The sequence below is a fragment of the Scyliorhinus canicula genome, chromosome 4, assembly GCF_902713615.1.
Source record: "Scyliorhinus canicula chromosome 4, sScyCan1.1, whole genome shotgun sequence".
NCBI classification, from domain to species: domain Eukaryota; kingdom Metazoa; phylum Chordata; class Chondrichthyes; order Carcharhiniformes; family Scyliorhinidae; genus Scyliorhinus; species Scyliorhinus canicula.
In genome coordinates, this window is record NC_052149.1 from 195546980 (window position 1) to 195570417 (window position 23438).

Sequence of the window (23438 nt, forward strand, 5' to 3'; positions counted from 1 at the left end):
TGGGGGAAGTGCAGGCAGCACATGGAACTGGAGGGGGTGTCGGTGAGGTCATCGATCTGTGACAACCACCGGTTCGCTCCGGGGGGGGGGGGGGGGGGGGGGGGGGGGGGGGGGCGGTTTTGGATGGGCGCTTTAGGAGGTGCCAGCATGCAGGGATCGAGAGAGTCAGAGATCTTTGTATTGAGGAGGGTTTCCCAAGTTTGGAGGAGCAAGAGGAGGAGGATTTTTGTTTGGAGGCAGGTCCCGGGCTTCTTGCGGCTCCCACTAATGGGGTTACAGGATAAGGTGATGTCAAAAACAGGAGTTTGGGGGGGGGGGGGGGGGGGGGGGAGGAAGTCTCGGAAATATACAAGGAACTGATGGAGTGGAAAGGGGTTCCAATAGGGGAGGTGAAGAGGAAGTGGGAGGAAGAGTTGCGAGGGGAGTTGGATTATGGGAGGAGGCCCGGAGGATTGTCGTGTGCCAGGCCGATATTTTGGCCTTTGCCTCCATGGTGGCTTGGAGGCGGATTCTGTTGGGATGGAGGGTCTCGCAGTCTGCAAAGTTGGGTGTTTGGGTCAGCGACATGGCGGGGTTTCTCAGGTTGGAGAAAATCAAATTTGCCTTAAGGGGTTCGTTCGGAGATGGCAGCCGTTCATCGACTTCTTCAAGGATAATTACGCCGTAGCAGCCTGGGGGGGGGGGGGGCATGGAAGTGACGTATAAGGGTAGGAAAATCAAGGAAGGGAGAACCGTGAAATGGAGTAGTTAGAAGGACCATGATAGTCAGGGTTTATGCTTGGTGGAGATGGTTATGTTATTGTGGGTTTTTTTTGGATCTCTTTGTTTAAAAACGTTAAAATTTATAAATGCCGTAAGAAAATATTTTCACAAAAAATAAATTTCTGCCACATTTCCTACATTGCGAATTACTGCATTTCCAAAAATAACTGCATTGGTTGTAAAGTGCTTTGAGACATCTGGTGGTTGTGAAAAGCGCAATATAAATGAAAGTCTTTTGGTCCATTATTTAATCATGACAAGATTTGTAATTTGGATAAGTTGGATGTTACTGTAATGTCATTGAAATACATTCAACTGGCAAGTCGGCTGGGACCAATGATACATGTTGCCTCACAGGTGCCAGAGTCCGCGATGTCTCGGATCGTGTTTTCGGGATCCTTAAGGGCGAGGAGGATCAGCCCCAAGTCGTGGTCCAGATAGGTACCAACGACATAGGTAGGAAAAGGGATAGGGATGTAAGGCAGGAATTCAGGGAGGTAGGGTGGAAACTTAGATCCAGGACAAACAGAGTTATTATCTCTGGGTTGTTACCCATGCCACGTGCTAGCGAGTCGAGGAATAGGGAGAGCAGTTGAACACGTGGCTGCAGGGTTTCAGATTCCTGGACAATTGGGGCTCTGTCTGGGGTAGGTGGGACCTCTACAAACGGGATGGTCTACACCTGGACCAGAGGGGTACTAATATCCTGGGGGGAGGGGGGGGGGGGGGGGGGGGGGGGGGGGGTTGCTAATGCTCTTCGGGAGGGTTTAAACTAGTTCAGCAGGGGATTGGGAACCTGAATTGTAGCTCCAGTACACAAGAAGCTGAGAGTAGTGAGGTCATGAGTAAGGTTTCAAAGTTGCAGGAGTGTACCGGCAGGAAGGAAGGTGGTTTAAAGTGCGTCTACTTCAATGTCAGGATCATCCAGAATAAGGTGGGTGAGCTTGCGGCATGGGTTAGTACCTGGGATTGCAGGTGCCGGGGTTTAGCTATTTCAGTAGGCTCAGGGAAGGTGGTAAGAGAGGGGGAGGGGTGGCATTGTTAGTCAAGGACATTATTACGGTGGCTGAGAGGACATTTGATGAGGACTCAAATACTGAGGTAGTATGGGCTGAGTTAAGAAACAGGAAAGGAGAGGTTACGCTGTTAGGGCTTTTCTATAGGCCTCCGAAAAGTTCCAGAGATGTAGAGGAAAGGATTGCAAAGATGATTCTGGATAGGAGCGAAAGTAACAGGGTAGTTGTTATGGGGAACTTTAACTTTCCAAATATTGACTGGAAACACTATAATTCGAGTACTTTAGATGGGTCAGTTTTTGTCCAATGTGTGCAGGAGGGTTTCCTGATGCAGTATGTAGATAGGCCAACAAGAGGCGAGGCCGTACTGGATTTGGTACTGGGTAATGAACCAGGACAGGTGTTAGATTTGGAGGTAGGTGAGCACTTTGGTGATAGTGACCACAATTCGATTACGTTACCTTTAGCGATGGAAAGGGATAGGTATACACCGCAGGGCAAGAGTTATAGCTGGGGGAAAGGCAATTATGATGCGATGAGGCAAGACTTAGGATGCATCGGCTGGAGAGGAAAACTACAGGGGATGGACACAATGGAAATGTGGAGCATGTTCAAGGAACAGCTACTGCGTGTCCTTGATAAGCATGCACCTGTTAGGCAGGGAGGAAGTGGTCGAGCGAGGGAACCATGGGTTACTAAAGCAGTTGAAACACTTGTCAAGAGGAAGAAAGAGGCTTATGTAAAGATGAGACGTGATGGTTCAGTTAGGGCGCTTGAGAGTTAAAAGTTAGCTAGGAAGGCTCTAAAGAGAGAGCTAAGAAGAGCCAAGCGAGGACATGAGAAGTCTTTGGCAGGTAGGATCAAGGATAACCCTAAAGCTTTCTATAGATATGTCAGGAATAAAAGAATGACTAAGGGAAGAGTAGGGCCAGTCAAGGACAGTAGTGGGAAGTTGTGCGTGGAGTCCGAGGAGATAAGAGAGGTGCTAAATGAGTATTTTTCATCTGTATTCACAGAGGAAAAAGACAAAGTTATCGAGCAGATTATTGCGATACAGGCTACTAGACTAAAAGAGCTTGAGGTTCATAAGGAGGAGGTGTTAGTGATTCTGGAAAGTGTGAAAATAGATAAGTCCGCTGGGCCGGATGGGATTTATCCTAGGATTCTCTGGGAAGCTAGGGAGGAGATTGCTGAGCCTTTGGCTTTGATCTTTAAGTCATCTTGGTCTACAGGAATAGTGCCAGAAGACTGGAGGATAGCAAATGTTGTCCCTTTGTTCAAGAAGGGGAATAGAGATAACCCCGGTAACTATAGGCCAGTGAGCCTTACTTCTGTTGTGGGCAAAGTCTTGGAAAGGTTTATAAGAGATAGGATGTATAATCATCTGGAAAGGAATAATTTGGTTAGAGGGCCGAAGGGCCTGTTCTGTGCTGTACTGTTCTATGTCTATGTCTAGATAGTCAACATGGTTTTGTGAAGGATAGGTTGTGCCTCACAAACCTCATTGAGTTCTTTGAGAAGGTGACCAAACAGGTGGACGAGGGTAAAGCAGTTGATGTGGTGTACATGGATTTCAGTAAAGCGTTTGATAAGGTTCCCCACGGTAGGATATTGCAGAAAATACAGAGGCATGGGATTCAGGATTATTTAGCAGTTTGGATCAGAAATTGGCTAGCTGATAGAAGAGAAAGGTGGTGGTTGACGGGAAATGTTCTGACTGGTGTCCAGTTACTAGTGGTGTACCACAAGGATCTGTTTTGGGGCCACTGCTGTTTGTCATTTTTATAAATGGCCTGGAGGAGGGCGTAGAAGGATGGGTGAGTAAATTTGCAGATGACACTAAAGTCGGTGGAGTTGTGGACAGTGCAGAAGGATGTTACAAGTTACAGAGGGACATAGTTAAGCTGCAGAGCTGGGCTGACAGGTGGCAAATGGAGTTTAATGCAGATAAGTGTGAGGCGATTCATTTTGGAAAGAATAACACAAGACAGAGTACTGGGCTAGTGGTAAGATTCTTGGTAGTGTGGACGAGCAGAGAGATCTCGGTGTCCATGTCCATAGATCCCTGAAAGTTGCAACCCAGGTTGAGAGGGTTGTTAAGAAGGCGAACGGTGTGTTAGCTTTTATTGGTAGAGGAATTGCGTTTCGGAGCCATGAGGTCATGTTGCAGTTGTACAAAACTCTGGTGCGGCTGCATTTGGAGTATTGCGTGCAGTTCTGGTCGCCACATTATAGGAAGGACGTGGAAGCATTGGAAAGGGTACAGAGGAGATTTACAAGGATGTTGCCTGGTATGGAGGGAAGATCATATGAGGAAAGGCTGAAGGACTTGAGGCTGTTTTCGTTAGAGAGAAGAAGGTTAAGAGGTGACTTAATTGAGGCATACAAGATGATCAGAGGATTAGATAGGGTGGACATTGAGAGCCTTTTTCCTCGGATGGTGATGTCCAGCACGAGGTGGACTTTAAATTGAGGGGAGATAGATATAGGACAGATGTCAGAGGTAGGTTCTTTACTCAGAGAGTAGTAAGGGCATAGACTGCCCTGCCTGCAACAGTAGAGGACTCGCCAAATGGTCATTGGATAGGCATATGGACGATAAGGGAATAGTGTAGAGGGACTTTCGAGGGGTTTCACAGGACGGCGCAACATCGAGGGCCGGAGGGCCTGTACTGCGCTGTAATGCTATGTTCTATTTACTGAAGTTTCCTGGAATTTTACTCACATCATGCATTGAATCCAGTAGTTTGGTCAGCTGATAAAAACGTTGCCAGTTTTGACTTGAGCTTCCCTCTTTCTTCACTATGGCTTTCCCTAGCTCCTTAATGTAGGAGGTCCGGATTTCATCAAACATAGCCTGGCTCTTCAAACCGTCTACTGGTACTGAAACAGTGCAAAAATAGTGAGGTGAACGTATTAATTTGTAAATGACAAAAGGCATGCAAATTTTCTCCATTTCCACATTTGATTTCTTCAAAGGCAATGACCTCAAAAGAAAACAAGAAATTCATCTTTTCAAGCATCTGCTTTCACTGAAAAACATTTCTTAATTCAAAGAACTTGCATTTATACAGTGTCATTCGTAGATACCAGCGTTAATGGTAGTCAAATGTGGCCAAACATTTGCATACAACTAGGTTTCACAAACATTAATGTGATAATTAAATGCTAATCTATTTATGGTGATGCAAGGTTTATGGATTATGCATTGATCAGGCCATCAGGAATGCATACAAGGCCCCATTGCAGAGAGACACAGAAGCTATTCCTGAACCGGCATTTAGGGACTTGATGCAGCAAGCATTGTCACAATATTGCACTGATATGTTAGTCTTAGTCTTGGAATAGGGCTTAAATCCATGACCTGCTGATGTAGAGACTAAGCAGTCACCACTGAGCTCAGGTGATAACTGACAACTTAACCAGATTTCATACATTTATAACCTTTCTACGTGCGTACAATAGCATTCAGTTATTTTTTTCATATGATGTGTGGATTGAATGCATTTAGAAGTGGTGAAGATTAAAATTTTGTTAATCAACAACTGGTTTGAGCTTGTATTCAATTATTTTGCCATAATTAAATTTTGAAATATGTTTTAAAGTCATAAGAGTTTTACAGCACAGAAAAAGGCCCTTTGGTCCACCGTGTCTGTGCCGGCCATTAAACACCTATCTATTGAAGCCCATTTTCCAGCACTTAGTCCACAGCCTTGTTTGCTGTGGAGTTTCAAGTGCTCATCTAAATGCTTCTTAAACGTTGAGGGTTCTCACCTCCACCACCCTTTCAGTCAGTGAATTCCAGATTCTCACTACCCTCTGGGTGGAAACGTTTTTCCTCAAATCCCCTCTAAATCTCCTGCTCCTTACCTTAAATCTATGTACCCTAATTATTGACACCTCTACTAAGGGGAACAATTTCTTCCTATCTACCATATCTATATCCCTCATAATACTGTACACCTCAAAGAGGTTTCCCATCTCAGCCTTCTCTGCTCTAAGGAAAACAACTACAACCTATCCAGCCTCACTCCATAGCTGAAATGCTCCAGCTAGGCAACCGCCTGGTGAATCTCCTCTGTACTATTTCTAGTGCAATCACATTAAAAGTGGCCTTGCAGTTATCTAATGATGATTAAGCTGTAGTCACATATCTTCTTACTTGGCACAGTGCATGGGGCTCTGAGGTGCTGTGCCACATTGTTACAATGATTAATCGGCATCGCACAAAGACTAAAATCTACAAATTAACAGAAAACAATATATGTCCAGTCTACTTACTACTCCCAAACAGAATACCTACTTGTACCAAGCAGCAATAATGCCTTCATGCATAGATATTCTTCATAGGCAACCTTAAGGTTTCTGAAATCCATCGCAATGTTGCTCATTCCTTTGCACAAGCTGTACATTGATGACTGCTGCATCCGTTCCCTTTAATCATAATTAAAATGAAAAATGTCAACAAATTAAATGGTTATGGGGTTGCAGACCTTTACAATTACAATTGAAAACATTGTAAATTAAGTGGTTAAGAAAGTGGAAGTATCAGACGGTTGTTTGAAAGCAAAATCTTCCTTTTATAGAAGAAATTATCTCCCAAGTCTAATAAATTTGAAGTTTGCAATTAAAATGCTGTGGGAAATACATGAATATTTCCATCATTAGAACAGCTAAGCAAGAAGGGGGGCCCTACACAAGTTCACCTGGCGGTCAGGGCAATTTAGTGACTAATCAGTTCCAGCTACAAGAAGAGGAAAACATCTCCCCTTTAAATTCTGCACCATTCATCCATAATTATCCACAGTCCATGAGCGGCTGTAGGCACCTCTCTTTTCGCTGCTAGTTTCCATGCCACTGCCATTCCTCCCTCTGTCCAGTTTCTGATGTTGTCCACTCATCCAGTCCTTCTCTGACCCCACCTGTTCTAGTTCTTCACTGACCTGTTCTTTGCTGAGGTTTCACCTTCTATTGTTATCAACATCAGATTCTCACCTTGCCTTTTCTAGTGGTTCTACTTTTTCCAATACTCCACTTCAGCTAAAAGTCAAGGAGATTCTGGGACTCCAATTTTCCTGCATACAAGTTCAATGATTCGTTGTTCTGTCCAGTTGATTTTAAGGACAATTTGCCAGAGCAACATTTCAAATGCTGTAATAATCTTCTCATCAGCCTTGTTGTGTGATCTCACATCCTTTACAGTGCAATAATGCTCCACACCAGGGAATTTGTAAGTTGCTTTTCAAGTGCAGGTTGATGTTGGATGCCCTTCATCTTTCATTCAGTTGAATAGTTGCAATGTGGGCAATTGCTAGCCTAGCAGTGCTGCTATTCCCATGTGATCATGTTTAATCACATAAATCGAAATTGATCTACGTTCACAATGGTTGGGAACTGACCGTCACACTGCTCTCACCATGAATTGTCATAAATATATCTTGCTGTTCTGATGCTCAACCTAGACTTCAGACTTGACGTTGTCAGTTCTTGGTCATCATGGATAGTTTTTGCTTGCCTTCAGCCATGAGGGTGCTGTCGTTAGCAGATCTGATGTTCCAGATGCTGTGACAACTACTACTGTTCCTAGGTGTTGTGGGAGAGCAGAACAGACTCATTTTATGACCTTTAACCCTTTGGCATTGAAAGGTAATGGTGAAAGTAGACATTGTTGTCTGATTCTTTTGCCAAACCTGAAAACTCCCAAGTACACTCATCACATTTACCTGTTTGTAAACTCTGAATGAACCAGATTAACGATGTGATACTCCAAATCCACTCTGGGTTTTTCCATAGTTCTGCATGGTGGCCTGAGCCAAAGATCTTAGCACAGTGTACAAAGGATACCTACAATTCCTTGTTATTTTGCTTTTTGACATACTTGGTATCATGAACTTTAGGCAATAGCACCAGCTTCAAAACTAACCAATCATCTGGTCAATTTCCACTTCTTTCTACCAGATCAATTACTTTTTTCACAGCATTTACTGTTGTTGTTCATCAGTGGGTATGGTAGCTAACCTTTTCAGCTTTCCATTCGCCATGTTTTTAATTGTATGCTTACCATCACTAATCAGCACTTGTGATTTAATCTCTTCCCAAGTGGCAGGCTGCATACTTTCTGCATTCAGATCTGATCGATCGAGTTGGGTGCTGCATTGCTGTCACCGTTTCTTTTTTGATCAACTTCATAGATCATATTCCTGCCTGCCCCTTTCACACAAATGCCAACGGTTATATTTATTATTTATTTGATAGAGCGGTGACAACCGTGTATACTTCTTTGGTCTGTCCTTACTTTTATTCTTTCATGGGGTGTGGGCGTCACTGACTAGGCCAGCATTTATTGTGAATCCTTAATTGCCCTTGAGAAGGGGCATCTTCTGCTGCCTGCGTCTTTTCTTTAAGTCAGGTCATTTTGGCTACTCTGCAAACATTTTTCACTTTCTTAGAAATTTTTGTAACCACTCCTTGATGGCCCATTTGCTTTCCTCCCAGGCACTCGTCAATCAGCTTCAGACATTTGGCTGTTATCCATGGTTTCTTGCCAGTCTCAACTTTTGGGCATATTTCATTCAATGCAGTCTTTATAACAGATGAGAATCTTTCCAAGTTGGTTTAATTTCTCTCTTTGAAACCATCTCCTGCTGTGTGACTTGTTCAAATATACTGGAGTTCTTATGTAAACAATCTGCTTGCCATTTGGGAGAATTTTGCATGTTTCTTTCTCCACCACATGTCCTTAGTCCATACAACTGTTGGTCAGACCCACAATCTGCACTAGCCAGAATTCTGGTTTCAACATATTCTGCTTTGTCACATGTACTCATCTAAACATAAAAATCAATTTTTTGGCCAATATCCACTTGTGCAGTTCTTTTTCATGATGCCAAAAGAATCTGTACACCTGAATTTATCTTTTTTAGGACTACAGATATTAACAAAACATTCAAATATATAGGGAATAAACACTAGTGGCGAGATTTAATGGAAATATTTCTAAGTGCCATTGTGGGCGTGATTGATGGGGTGTTTGATGGCTGCGTTGGTGAGATTTAAAAAAAATACATATTTATTGAACTTTTATCATTTTATATCAAAAAAATTAAAAACAAAATTAATATGCATCACCGAAGCAAATAATTCAAAACAACAGTAACAATACCCTCCTTAATGGAAATACAACCCAAACAGTCTTCCACCCCCGCCACTAACAGTGACCAATGTGACAATATGAACAGCTATCATCTACAGTAAAACCCATCACAGTAAACGTGACCTTTGAGATACAGAAACTACATCAAGTCACCTGGTCACACTGAGGGCCTTGGTGGTGTCTCCAACTGAGCAGAATCAGCTGCCGAGGGATCAACGAGGCTAATGCCAAGGTATCACCCCTGCATTCATCCTTAACTCCAGGGGCTGGTTTAGCTCACTGGGCTAAATCGCTGGCTTTGAAAGCAGACCAAGCAGGCCAGCAGCACGGTTAGATTCCCGTACCAGCCTCCCCGGACAGGTGCCGGAATGTAGCGACTAGGGGCTTTTCACAGTAACTTCATTTGAATCCTACTCGTGACAATAAGCGATTTTTATTTCATTTTCATTTCAGTTGGTCTGACACCCCGAATGTAGCTACCAATAGACAGGGCTCTAAATCAACATTCAAGATTGTCGATATGGTGCTGAAAAAAGGCCCCCAAAAACCCACCGATTTCGGACAGGACCACAACATGTGCATGTAGTTCGTAGGCCCTCTCGAACACTGCTCGCACCTATCTTCAACCACTGCAAAAAATTGACTCATTCTGGCCTTGGTGAGGTGCGCCCTAAACACCACCTCGAGCTGGATCAAGCTCAACCTCACACAGGATGACTTAGTACCACACTGCAAAAGGCACTCACTCCACATCTCCTTGTCCAAAATGGGTCCCAGCTCCTCCTCCCACCTGCCCTTCCCCCAAGATCCACCCATATATCCCTGACATGCTGCCCTCTTCCAACCCCACACAGGTGAGAATCCTCTCCAATAAAAGCAGTGCTACCAGGAATGTTGGAAATGTCCGCCAGACATATCCTGCTTTCCCCCCCTCAGCTCCTCCAAGCTTGCAAACCACTCTTCCAGAAACAAATCCCTCACCCTCCCCAGCCCCTTACCTTGCCACCCCCCAAATATGGCATCCAATTTCCCCGGCTCAAACAAATGATTCCTACAGATAGGGGCTCATCGTGACACAGTCCGCAGCTTAAAATGCTGACAACATTGCCGCCATAATTTTGAAGTGGGACGACCACAGGATTCGAAGAATATTTTGCTGGAGCAAACGGCAGAGAAACGCTGGAGCAAACCGTCGCCTCCAAGCCAAACCCTTTGCACAGCCCCAATAATAAAACGTCAAATTCAGCAGCCCCAGTCACCCCCACCTGCCTGTCCTCTGTAGAACCCCCCTCCGAATTTGAGAAGTTCTCCCTACCTATATGAAACCCCTTATGAGTCACTCCACCCCGCAAAAACGACTTGAAAAACTGGGAGGCATTGAAATAAAAATCGTGGCAAGATATTCAACTTAATGGATTGAACCCGACCTGCCAGCGACATTGGAAGGCTGCCCCACCTCCGTAGATCTGCCCTGACCCAGCTCGCCAGGCTAGTATAATTCAATTTGCACAGCCGCACCCAATCCCGAGCCACCTGGACCACCACATACCGGAAACTAGTCCCAGCAAGATGGAACGGCAACTTCCCCACAGCCCAGTTTCTCCCCCTGAAGGGCTAATCACAAAGGACTCATTCTTCCCAAAGTTTAATTTATCCCCCCGAGAAGGAGCCAATTTACCCATAATATCCCCCATATCTGGCCCCGGATCTCTTACATGCAGCAAGATCTCATCCGCATACAAGGACACCATATTCCATTCCACCTCTCACAATTCCTCTCCAATTATCCGAGGCCCTCAAAGCGATAACCAATGGCTCGTTCGGCAACACAAAAAAAGAGACAAAGGCATCATCGTCTCGCACCCCCCTCCTCCCACAGGCAGCCTAAACGATAGAATGGGCGGCATGGTGGCACAGTGGTTAGCACTGCAACATCACAGCTCCAGGGACACGGGTTCAATTTCTACCTGGGTGACTGTCTGTCTGGTGTTTGCACTTTCTCCCCGTGTCTGCATGGGTTTCCTCCAGGTGCTCTGGCTTCCTTCCATAGTTCAAAGACGTGGAGCTTAGGTGGATTGGCCATGCTAAATTGCCTTTCAGTGCCCAAAACGATTAGGTGGGGTTACTGGGATAGGGTGGAGGTGTGGGCTTAAGTAGGGTGTTCTTTCCAAGGACCAGTGCAGACTCGATGGGCCAAATGGCCTCCTTCTGCACTGTAAATTCCATGATTGTCATAGAATGAATTTGTGGTGTTAGTGCACACACTAGCAGACGGAGCTTCGTATAACAGCCGCACCCATGATACTAACCCAGGACCCAGCCCAAACTTCTCCAGAACCACAAAAAGATAGCTCCACCCAACCCAATCAAATGCTTTTTCTGCATCCAGAGACACCATTATCTCAGTCTCCGCCCCCCCCCGCTGGTGTAACCGCCTCACATTGGACAACAGGTTTTCTACCCTTCACAAAGCCTGTCTGATCTCCCCACTACCTTCAGGAGCCAGGGCTCCAACCTCAACGCTAAGACTTAGCCAAAAGCTTTGTATCCACATTGAATAGCGAAATCAAGTGGTACAACCCACACTCAGTGATATCCTTAGCCTTCTTCAGGAGGAGGGAGATGAACGCCTGCCCCAATGTCTCTGGGAGGGTACCCCATGCACTGAACCGTTAAACATCCCCAACACCAACAGGGCAAACTGATTCGCAAACCTTTTATAAAATTCTAACGGGAACCCGTCTGGCCTTGCGCCTTTCCCGTCTGCATCTTCCGTGCAAACCTCCTCCAACCTCAGCAGAGCCTCCACCTCATCCTACAATTCCCCCTCCTCCAATTTCCTTCAAGATGCTGGTGATCCAGCTTTTTAAAAAAGAATTTGAAGTACCCATTTTTTTCTTTTACGAAGAACTCTGCCATCCCCTGCTCGTCCTCTGGCGGCTCCGACTTATAAAGCCCTCACATAAGATCCAAGACGCTTCGTTCACTTTTTCTAGGGCTGAGACCAACCTACTCCCCGGCTCCACAATCTCCCTAGCAGCCACTGCAACTGATGAGAAAAAAAACGCGGCTATCCTTCTCCCCATATTCATACACCACCCCCTTTAAGCACCGCAGCTGGCGCACCGCCTGACCCATGGACAACAGGTTGAACTGCATTTGGAGCTTCTTCCTGCGTGATCATAACTTCGGTGTTGAGTCACTTGCTCAAGTCCAATCTATACCCAGAATTTTGTTCACCAGCTTCTGATATTCCGTCTTGGCCTCCCTATCTACATATGCCTTGTATGAGTTTATCTCCCCCCAAATCAGCCTTGGCTTCTGATGGGGCGCTCAATGAACTCTATTCAACTCAAACACCTCACCTCCTCCCACCAGCTGAGAAAACATCTCCGAAAAATACTCAGTTGGCTCGAGCCTTCCACTCCTTGCGGCAGCCACACCAACCTGAGATCCTTGCCCTGTTCTTAAGATCTCCACTTTTAGCCTCAAGCCTTAGTTGCTCTCCGCCACGAGCAGCAACTTAGATGATGCGACAAGGCCTTCTCCACACCCTTCAACGTCTCACCTTGCGCTTTCTCCACATTTGAGATCTTTACAAGCTGTTCACAAATCAGGTCTGAAGCCTCAACAGTGGCTTTAAATGATTCCTTTATCAGAGAATTTACAGTGCAGAAGGAGGCTATTTGGCCCATCGAGTCTGCACCAGCCCTTACAAACAGCATCCTACTCAAGCCCTCGTATCTACCCTATCCCCGTAACCCAGTAACCCCCATTTAACCTTTTTGGACATTAAGGGCAATTTAACATGGCCAATCCACCAAACCTGCACATCTTTGGACTGTGGAAGGAAACCGGAGCACCCGGTGGAAGCCCACACAGACACAGGGAGAACGTGCAAACTCCGCACAGACAGTGACCCAGCCAGGAATCGAACCTGGGACCCTGGAGCTGTGAAGCAAATGTGCTAACCATTATGCTACTCTGGCACAGAGTCTGTCCCTGTTGCTCAGAACGGAAGGGGGGGGAGAGGAGTAGAGCATTAGTCATTGGAGACTCCATAGTTAGGGGGATAGATAGGAGATTCTGTGGGAACGAGAGACACTCATGGTTGGTGTGTTGCCTCCCAGGTGCCAGGGTCCGTGATATCTCGGATCGTGTTTTCGGGATCCTTATGGGGGAGGGGTGGCAGCCCCAAGTTGGGGTCCACATAGGCACCAATGACATAGGTAGGAAATGGGATGGGGCTGTAAGGCAGGAATTCAGGGAGATAGGGCGGAAACTTTGAGCTAGAACAAACAGAGTTATTATCTCTGGGTTGCTACCCGTGCCACATGCGAGCGAGACGAGGAATAGGGAGAGAGAGCGGTTGAACATGTGGCTACAGGGATGGTGCAGGAGGGAGGGTTTCAGATACCTGGATAATTGGGGCTCATTCTGGGGTAGGTGGGACCGCTACAAACAGGATTCTACACCTGGACTAGAGGGGTACCCAATATCGGGGGGGGGGGGGGGGGGGGGGGGGGGGGGGGGGGGGGGGGGGGGGGGGGGGGGGGGGGGGGGAATTTGCTAATGCTCTTTGGGAGGGTTTAAACTAATTCAGCTGGGGGTTGGGAACCTGAATTGTAGCTCCAGTATACAGGAGGTTGAGAGTAGTGAGGTCATGAGTAAGATTTCAAGGTTGCAGGAGTGTACCGGCAGGCAGAAAGGTGGTTTAAAGAGTATCTACTTCAACGCCAGGAGCATCCGGAATAAGGTGGATGAACTTGCAGCATGGGTTGGTACTTGGGATTTCGATGTTGTGGCCATTTCGGAGACATGGCTAGAGCAGGGACAGGAATGGTTGTTGCAGGTTCCGGGCTTTAGATATGTCAGTAAGCTCAGGGACGGTGATAAAGAGGGGGGTGGCGGGGGGGGGGGGGGGGGGGGGGTTGTTAGTCAAGGACAGTATTACGGTGGCAGAAAGAACGTTTGGTGAGCACTCGACGACTGAGGTAGTATGGGCCGAGGTTAGAAACAGGAAAGGTCACCCTGTTGGGAGTTTTCTATAGGCCTCCGATAAGTTCCAGAGATGTAGAGGAAAGGATTGCAAAGATGATTCTGGATAGGAGTGAAAGTAACAGGGTTGTTTGTTATGGGGGACTTTAACTTTCCAAATATTGACTGGAAACGCTATAGATAGAGCACTTTAGATGGGTCCGTTTTTGTCCAATGTGTGCAGGAGGGTTTCCTGACACAGTATGTAGATAGGCCATCAAGAGGCGAGGCCACATTGGATTTGGTATTGGGTAATGAACCAGGACATGTGCTAGATTTGGAGGTAGGTGAGCACTTTGGTGATAGTGACCACAATTCAGTTACGTTTACTTTAGCGATGGAAAGGGATAGGTATATACTGCAGGGCAAGAGTTATAGCTGGGGGAAAGGCAATTATGATGCGATGAGGTAAGACTTAGGATGCATCGGATGGAGAGGAAAACTGCAGGGGATGGACACAATGGAAATGTGGAGCATGTTCAAGGAACAGCTACTGCGTGTCCTTGATAAGCATGCACCTGTTAGGCAGGGAGGAAGTGGTCGAGCGAGGGAACCATGGGTTACTAAAGCAGTTGAAACATTTGTCAAGAGGAAGAAAGAGGCTTATGTAAAGATGAGACGTGATGGTTCAGTTAGGGCGTTTGAGAGTTACAAGTTAGCTAGGAAGGCTCTAAAGAGAGAGCTAAGAAGAGCCAAGCGAGGACATGAGAAGTCTTTGGCAGGTAGGATCAAGGATAACCCTAAAGCTTTCTATAGATATGTCAGGAATAAAAGAATGACTAAGGGCCAGTCAAGGACAGTAGTGGGAAGTTGTGCGTGGAGTCCGAGGAGATAGGAGAGGTGCTAAGTGAACATTTTTCATCAGTATTCACGCAGGAAAAAGACAATGTTGTCGAGGAGAATACGGAGATACAGGCTACTAGGCTAGAAGGACTTGAGGTTCATAAGGAGGAAGTGTTAGGGTTAATTCTGGAAAGTGTGAACATAGATAAGTCCGCTGGGCCGGATGGGATTTATCCTAGGATTCTCTGGGAAGCTAGGGAGGAGATTGCTGAGCCTTTGGCTTTGATCTTTATGTCGTCATTGTCTACAGGAATAGTGCCAGGAGACTGGAGGGTAGCAAATGTTGTCCCTTTGTTCAAGAAGTGGTGTAGAGACAACCCCGGTAACTATAGACCAGTGAGCCTTACTTCTGTTGTGGGCAAAGGCTTGGAAAGGTTTATAAGAGATAGGATGGATAATCATCTAGAAAGGAATAATTTGGTTAGAGATAGTCAACACGGTTTTGTGAAGGGTAGGTCGTGCCTCACAAACCTCTTTGAGTTCTTTGAGAAGGTGACCAAACAGGTGGACGAGGGTAAAGCAGTTGATGTGGTGTATATGGATTTCAGTAAAGCGTTTGATAAGGTTCCCCACGGTAGGCTATTGCAGAAAATACAGAGGCATAGGATTCAGGGTGATTTAGCAGTTTGGATCAGAAATTGGCTAGCTGTAAGAAGACAGAGGGTGGTGGTTGAGGGGAAATGTTCAGCCTGGAGTTCAGTTACTAGTGGTGTGCCACAAGATCTGTTTTGGGGCCGCTGCTGTTTGTCATTTTTATAAATGACCTGGAGGAGGGCGTAGAAGGATGGGTGAGTAAATTTGCAGATGACACTAAAGTCGGTGGAGTTGTGGACAATGCGGAAGGATGTTGCAGGTTACAGATGGACATCGATAAGCTGCAGAGCTGGGCTGAGAGGTGGCAAATGGAGTTTAATGCAGAAAAGTGTGAGGTGATTCATTTTGGAAGGAGTAACAGGAAGACAGAGCACTGGGCTAATGGTAAGATTCTTGGTCGAAAGGGAAAATGCTGGAAAATCTCAGCAAGTCTGGCAGCATCTGTAGGGAGAGAAAAGAGCTAACGTTTAAAGTTCGATGACTCTTTGTCAAAGCTAACAGAGAGAGTGGGAAATATTTATACTTTGGAGTGAGAATGAAAGATGAGTCATAGCCACAGAAACCCAGGGAAACTGGGTGCTAACGGCCACAGATACCAAGGGGAAAGAGTGTTAATGGCAGTCCCCAGAGAGGACAAAAGATGTCAACGGTCAAACAGCAGGGAAACTAACATCAGAGAATGAACTGTAGGTGTAGGGGGAGGGGAAAGCAAAGAGGAGAAAGGTGCAGGAAAGGTGGATAAGATTGGGGGGGGAGAAATTAAATGTATATTAAAAAAGAAATGGTAAAAGACAGTTAAAATGAAATGAAAACAAATGGGTCGAGGTGGGGCTAATCATCTGAAGTTGTTGAATTCGATGTTCAGGCCGGAAGGCTGTAGTGTGCCTAACCTGAAGATGAGATGTTGTTCCTTTGGCTTTTTCCCAGGTGAAGCAGCGTTAATTCCCATGCAATCGCAGAAGGTGTAACACTTGCCCCTTTACCTCTTCCATGCTTAACATTCCAGGCCTAAAATACTCACTCCAGGTTAAGCAGAGTTAAAGGAACAACATCTCATCTTCCGGTCAGGCACACTACAGCCTTCCGTCCTGAACATCGAATTCAACAACTTCAGATGATCAGCCCCACCTCGACCCATTTGTTTTCATTTCATTTTAACTGTCTTTTACCATTTCTTCCTTTCTTAATATACATTTAATTTCCCCCCCCAATCTTATCCACCTTTCCTACACCTTTCTCCTCTTTGCATCCCCCTTCCCCTCCCCCACACCTACAGTTCATCCTCTGACATTATAGTTTCCCTGCTGTTTGACCTTTGACATCTTTTGTCCTCTCTGGGGACTGCCATTAACACTCTTTCCCCTTGGTATCTGTGGCCATTAGCACCCAGTTTCCCTGGGTTTCTGTGGCTATGACTCATCTTTCATTCTCACTCTACAGTATAAATATTTCCCACTCTCTCTGTCTGTTAGCTTTGACAAAGAGTCATCGGACTCGAAACGTTAGCTCTTTTCTCTCCCTACAGATGCTGCCAGACTTGCTGAGATTTTCCAGCATTTTCCATTTCGTTTCAGATTCCAGCATCTGCAGTAATTTGCTTTCATCCAGTAAGATTCTTGGTAGTGTGGATGAGCAGAGAAATCTCGGTGTCCATGTACATAGATCTCTGAAAGTTGCCACCCAGGTTGAGAGGGTTGTTAAGAAGGCGTACGGTGTGTTAGCTTTTATTGGTAGAGAAATTGCGTTTCGGAGCCATGAGGTCATGTTGCAGTTGTACAAAACTCTGGTGCGGCTGCATTTGGAGTATTGCGTGCAGTTCTGGTCGCCACATTATAGGAAGGACGTGGAAGCACTGGAAAGGGTACAGAGGAGATTTACAAGGATGTTGCCTGGTATGGAGGGAAGATCATATGAGGAAAGGCTGAAGGACTTGAGGCTGTTTTCGTTAGAGAGAAGAAGGTTAAGAGGTGACTTAATTGAGGCATACAAGATGATCAGAGGATTAGATAGGATGGACAGTGAGAGCCTTTTTCCTCAGATGGAGATGGCTAGCACGAGTGGACATAGCTTTAAATTGAGGGGAGATAGATATAGGACAGATGTCGGAGGTAGGTTCTTTACTCAGAGAGTAGTAAGGGCGTGGAATGCCCTGCCTGCAATAGTAGTGGACTCGCCAACATTAAGGGCATTTAAATGGTCATTGGATAAACATATGGATGATAAGGGAATAGTGTAGATGGGCTTTAGAGTAGTTTCATAGGTCGGCGCAAGATCGAGGGCCGAAGGGCCTGTACTGCGCTGTAATGTTCTATGTTCTATGCTACCGTGCTGCCCACCCCTGCCGCTCGAACTGCTTATCCATCTGTTGGCCACATTTTTTCAGCTCCTGCACTATCACCACAGGCAGTGTGTCTAATGCAATGGGCGCTCCATCCAGTTCTTTCAACGGGCTACCCTCCTGAGTTTTCTTTGCATTGAGCTTCGTTGTCGATGTTTTCGACAGGTCTCCATTGGGTGAAAGTCCACCAGATCAACTAACTGGGTTTGGCCACAAAAATCCACCACAATAATGGGTAAATGGAATCAAAAACAAAGATCCAGCTGGGAGCCACCTTTTGTGCGTTTCACTCTTGCATGACGTCACTGGAATTCCTCATGGCATGTATTTAACGACACTTTGTGCCGGAAATGAGCCCCCACAAGCATCGCGCCATCCCATTCGCCAGAGTAGTGCCACACTGCCTCACCACTAACAAGAGGGAGCTGCTTTTAAATGTTCCCTCAACACTCACTCCCAGTCAACACACAAGCATGGTAGTGTGCAGACATGCTCTTCGCTTTGGGGGTGCTGACCTGGCCAGGCTTCTCATCACTGTGAATGCAAAATGGGCCATCCTGTTCCCCCGATAGGGTTGGAAGAACAGCAGCAGGGTCCCCAATACCACCTGGGAGTCAGCGGCAGCAGCTGTCAGTTCAGGCAGCATGACAAGGAGGACCAGTGTTCAATGTACGAAGAAATCCAACGATCTCCACCAAGCTGCAAGTTAAGTTATCACCTCTCTCCTGGCATCAGTTCCACCTGCCACCCCATAAATTCCCAACCCGCCCCACACAAATCACTGGCTGACACCTCGCACCTCACATCTTTGTGCACGTTACTTAGCACCCCCTAGCATAGCTCCTTCATGTCCAGTTGCGATGCTCACAAGTCACCCTAACCTTCCTGGGACCCCCCGGACCCCGATACATCAAGTGTGCAGATCACAAAGCCCTCTCTTTGTCCCTCAGGAGAAGATAGCCCATATAAAGTGGGGAATGGACAAGAATTGGGGGGGGGGGGGGGGGGGGGGGGGCGCTGAGGAAAGAGTACAGAGATCAGAGTCCTCACCCTCTATGAGAAATGGACCCTGGAGATCACGGGGTTGACCGAGGAGAAGGCAGACACCGACAGAGAGGTTGGGCTGCGCCACATAGGTGAGGATCCACTGCCTCTTCACCTAGATGACGTGTCTCAAGTGAGTTTCCCATGTCAGAGAGAATTATCCTTCTTTCTCACTGACCACATGTCTATTCTCTCGCAGGACCTCCATTTGATGGGGCCACGCCATCCAAAGTTGCCCCCCAACCACATCCAAAAGGCCATCTCGGAGGAGAGCTACAACGCCGGCGGGATTTCTCGTTGGGGAGCTGGTTAATTCCCGGGAGACCGTTACGGGGGTTTTCACAGTAATTTCATTGCAGTGTTAATGTAAGCCTACTTGTGACAATAAAGATTATTACTACATTTGACTTCAATCCTGCTAATGAGATGGAAATTAATGCAAATTGCGGTCAATGATATGTTTCCCATATTTGGGCTTAATCTGGAATTCGCCATTGGGAGCATCGATTATATGGAAACTGATTCGCGCCCAGTGCGCATCTCAATTTCGGCCATTCCCACTATTTAATCGGCGCATCCAGATCCACTTGGGCACAAGGCAGTGGTTAAATCGTGCCATGGAAAAAAATGTGACACACATAGTAAAAGAAAAGCCAACAGCTGGAATAGCAATGACTCAATATCACAGACACAAAAATCATACTGAGATTCTGTGCCAACAAGTCTCAAATAATAAACACAAAGTTCAAGGCAGGGAGATAACAGTGAACGCTATCCCTGGTGTTGTCTCTTCCACATTATGCCAGCATAATCCTACTACTGAATAAAGCTCACTTTCCATCATAAAACTCGTAATTGGGGAACAGCAATTCTACTGAGTATCTGCCAAACCCTGGAAAAGAATCTTGAAGCAATCATTATCTTCATCCCTTGGCATGTCCAGGAAATGCCAGTCTCCCTGCCCTAGTATTACATTCTCAAATAATGAGAAAAGAATATTACACAAATAAAGTGACATGGATATGAGGAGTAGCTTTACTCCAGTATTATTGATTGTATGTATCAAAATTAAACACAAGAATTTCCCAGACTGAAGCACTGTTTCGATCCAGGACCATTTTCCAGATTATTTCCAACTAGCTGTTTTTCCTTGCATTCCGTAAACCTTTCCCATAGCATGATATTGCCTCTTATGTAATTTGACCAAGGTTTTTTGTCCAAGATAATTTGACCGTGGGCAGCACAGTATCACAGTGGTTAGCACTGCTGCATCATAGTACCGGAGACCCGGGTTCAATTCCAGTCTTGAGTGACTGTGTAGAGTTTGCACTTTCTCCCAGTTTCTGCGTGGGTTTCCTCTGGGTGTTCTGGTTTCCCCTTCCCACAGTCCAAAAGGTGTGCAAGTTAGATGGATTGCCATTCTGAATTGCTCCTTAGTGTCCATCGACATGCAAGTTAGGTGGGGTTATGGGGTTGCAGGGATAGGGTGGGACAGGGGCCTAGGTGGGCTATTTCAGAGGGTCAGTGCAGGCTCCATAGGCCAAATGGCCTTCTTCTGCACTGTAGGAATTCTATGCTTCTATGTTGTTTAACTGCACGTGAGCCTTTGAAGGGTTAATTATATAAAATATTTGTTTGAATATTTGCTACTGTTTGTAGATTTATCCATTAAAGATTCAGCCCAGTTTGCTTTCATCCATTGGTTTCACAGTCCATTAAAGTTTCTCTTATTTACATTTTAAACTTTGGTTTGTGCCTTGCCCATCTGTCCCCTTAACCACAATATTAAATTCAATAAATTATGGTCACTATTTGTAAGATGCTCCACTACTGTCAGGTTATATATTAGTTATGGCTCACAAAAAATCAGAAAAGTAAGCAACTAGCAATCCATGAAAGAGAGAGAGAGAGAGAGAGAGAGAGAGAGAGAGAGAGAGAGAGAGAGAGAGAGAGGAGAGAGAGAGAGAGAGAGAGAGAGAGAGAGAGAAAGAGAGAGAGAAAAAGAGAGAGAAAAAGAGAGAGACCCGGGATCAGGCTATTGAGTTGGATATCAGCCATGATCATAATGAATGGTGGAGCAGGCTCAAAGGGTCTCCTCCTGCTTCTATTTTCTATGTTTCTATAAAGATATTTTTGTTGCTCTCAGTTCTAAATAGAATCACAGGGTACCATAGAATTTCATATTTAATGTTGTGCTCTCTGAATCTTGAACTCACAACTAAAGAAAAAGGTCTGTTTTTATCCACCCTATTCCAATATTTCATAACTTAAAACTTTCATCAAATTAATTCACAGCATTGTTCGAACAAAAATTGTTCGACCGTCCAACTTTTCATTAGTATGGTAAACTGAAGAGTGCTCTGCAGTACCAGAAATTCCAGCTAAAAGTGAATGGAATAAATTGAAATAGTTGAATATTAAGGCGTACCAAGTTTCATAGAACATGGAAAGATAGTCAATGAAAATTACTCAATTCTGTGCCCAGAAAAACTGAAAATGATAGATATTGGACCTCTGCATATCATTAAATCAAAAGTATAAACTGTACCTTCTGCTCAGTTCAATGTCATCTCTGGGTGGGCATATAACTTACTGATGTGCATTATAATGTGACTTATTCATATCTACTATTTAAAATAAAAATGCACTCGTAATAAAAATCTTTATTGGTGTCACAAGTAGGCTTACATTAACCCTGCAATGAAGTTACTGTGAAAAGCCCCTAGTCGCTGCATTCTGGCACCTGTTCGGGTACACAGAAAATTCAGAATGTCCAATTCGCCTAACAAGCACGTCTTTCAGGACTTGTGGGAGGAAACCGGAGCACTCGGAGGAAACCCACGCAGACACGGGGAGAACATGCAGACTCCGCACAGGCAGTGACCCAGCCGGGAATCGAACCTGGGACCCTGGTGCTATGAAGCCACAGTGCTAACCATGGTGCTGCCCTAATCGCTCTGACTCTGATTACGTTTCTATGCCATCTGAGACATAAAGCAAAACTTATTTTGGGGTACAATGACATGGGCCCGGTGACATGGCAACAATAAATTTTATTATCTCTCAAAGTCAATGCGTAAGTGATCATTTTGACTTCCTTATATTCATAGCTTTCGCGATTACAAACATTTTCCATGGACCTTTGAAGAAAATGTAATACTCACTCATTGAAGATTAGGTCTGGTGCAAAGAAGAGCATACTGCTATTGACATGTTGATACGATCTCCAGCCAAGACTGAAAACCATTAGCGACATCCATGAATACTGCAGCAAAATCATTTGGTCATCCAGGTGCAAGGATCTAAATCCTGTAGAAGCAGATCAAAGCTCATCAGTGTGGTTCTACTTGGATGCCAACAAATTTTACTGAAAGACAACAACTGAAAGACAACCCACTAAGATATTTACTACGGATGCTGGAATTTGAAACAAGAACAGAAAATGCTGGACAATCTCAGCAGATCTGACAGCATTTTGGAGAGAGAACGGAGCTAAAGTTTCGAGTCTGGATGACTCTTTGTCAAAGCTGGAGAGAACTGGAATTAGGATGAGATTTGTATGTTGTTGGCGGAGAGGGGGGATTCTTTAAAAGAAGTTCTGCACTGTATGTTCTATGTTAACAATTCCTTACAAAGACTGTTACTCCATATGCGTGAAAAAAATCTATTCATTCTGCCTTTTGAGAATTTGTCACTGAATCAACTTTGTATTCTACTGTATACAAGCGCCAGAGAGTGTGCTTAGATTTCATCAGAGGCTGAGGCATTGAGACTCTAAAGCACACAAACACACATTTGCAGATATATCTTCCAAACAACGTCAGCAGAATTTCAAGATTGGCTCAAAATATGGACATTGCATGAACAGAGAATCTGGTGTCGATTTTTCCTGCTGTGTTTTCCCCATCATAATGCAAAAAGTGGAGGCTCTCCACCATTGTGTGACTATGAACTTGTCTGGACTCTCTTGAAAAGTTTTCATCTATCCATCTTAAAAACTAATATTCTGTGTGCACTTATTGAAATATACTTGTTCAACAATTTTGAAAGGCATGTAGATCGCCTCCACAGACAGATGACACTGCTGAATTATGTAGACCCTGTTTCCAGCTGAAGTAGCGTTGTTTCTGTTATGTTAATTAACCCCAGTGGGAGAAATAGGTTTTACGCCTGGATAGACATTCTGGAATTTTTCTTGTTACCCATGACAAGTTGTAGTAGGTATTGGGTTGGTCAGACCCAGTGATAAGGCATATGGTAATGCTTAGGGGGAATATGTTGAATGGCTTTTCCTATTCCACACCTCTTCAGTTTTATACTCATAATTAGTCCTTCAACATAGACTGCAATGACAGGATGATTAAAAAAAATTTATTTGTCATTACACTAAAAAAAATGTACTTAATTTTCTAGGGGAAATTTTCTAGAAGGGAACAAATTTATTTTTGTTGGTGAATATGAGGCACAAGTGCTGGGAAACAAAAAAAACATTTTTGTATCCAATGTCAACACCATATCCTGTCAAGATAAGAATAGTGTGAGGTGCAAAGTGAAGGACACATTGTACAATCATAATGATGTTCCTTAAACACCTACAAGGATCTCTACTGCACTAATGTTAAAATATTAGTTTCTGTAATCCCATGTGTGA

At 45.1% G+C, this 23438-nt stretch overlaps 1 protein-coding gene across 4 annotated transcripts in view; it reads right to left on the bottom strand.

The window, feature by feature from the left end:
• Positions 1-23438, bottom strand: part of nr3c1 (nuclear receptor subfamily 3, group C, member 1 (glucocorticoid receptor)) — a 137409-nt gene that overhangs the window by 15609 nt on the left and 98362 nt on the right. For all 4 annotated transcript variants that reach the window (XM_038795815.1, XM_038795813.1, XM_038795812.1 and 1 more), the window contains exons 6-8: positions 21952-22096; positions 6082-6212; positions 4504-4661 (exon numbers count right to left, since the gene is read on the bottom strand). In XM_038795815.1, the coding sequence (XP_038651743.1) occupies positions 4504-4661; positions 6082-6212; positions 21952-22096 (434 nt within the window). The remainder of the gene's footprint in view (positions 1-4503; positions 4662-6081; positions 6213-21951; positions 22097-23438) is intronic.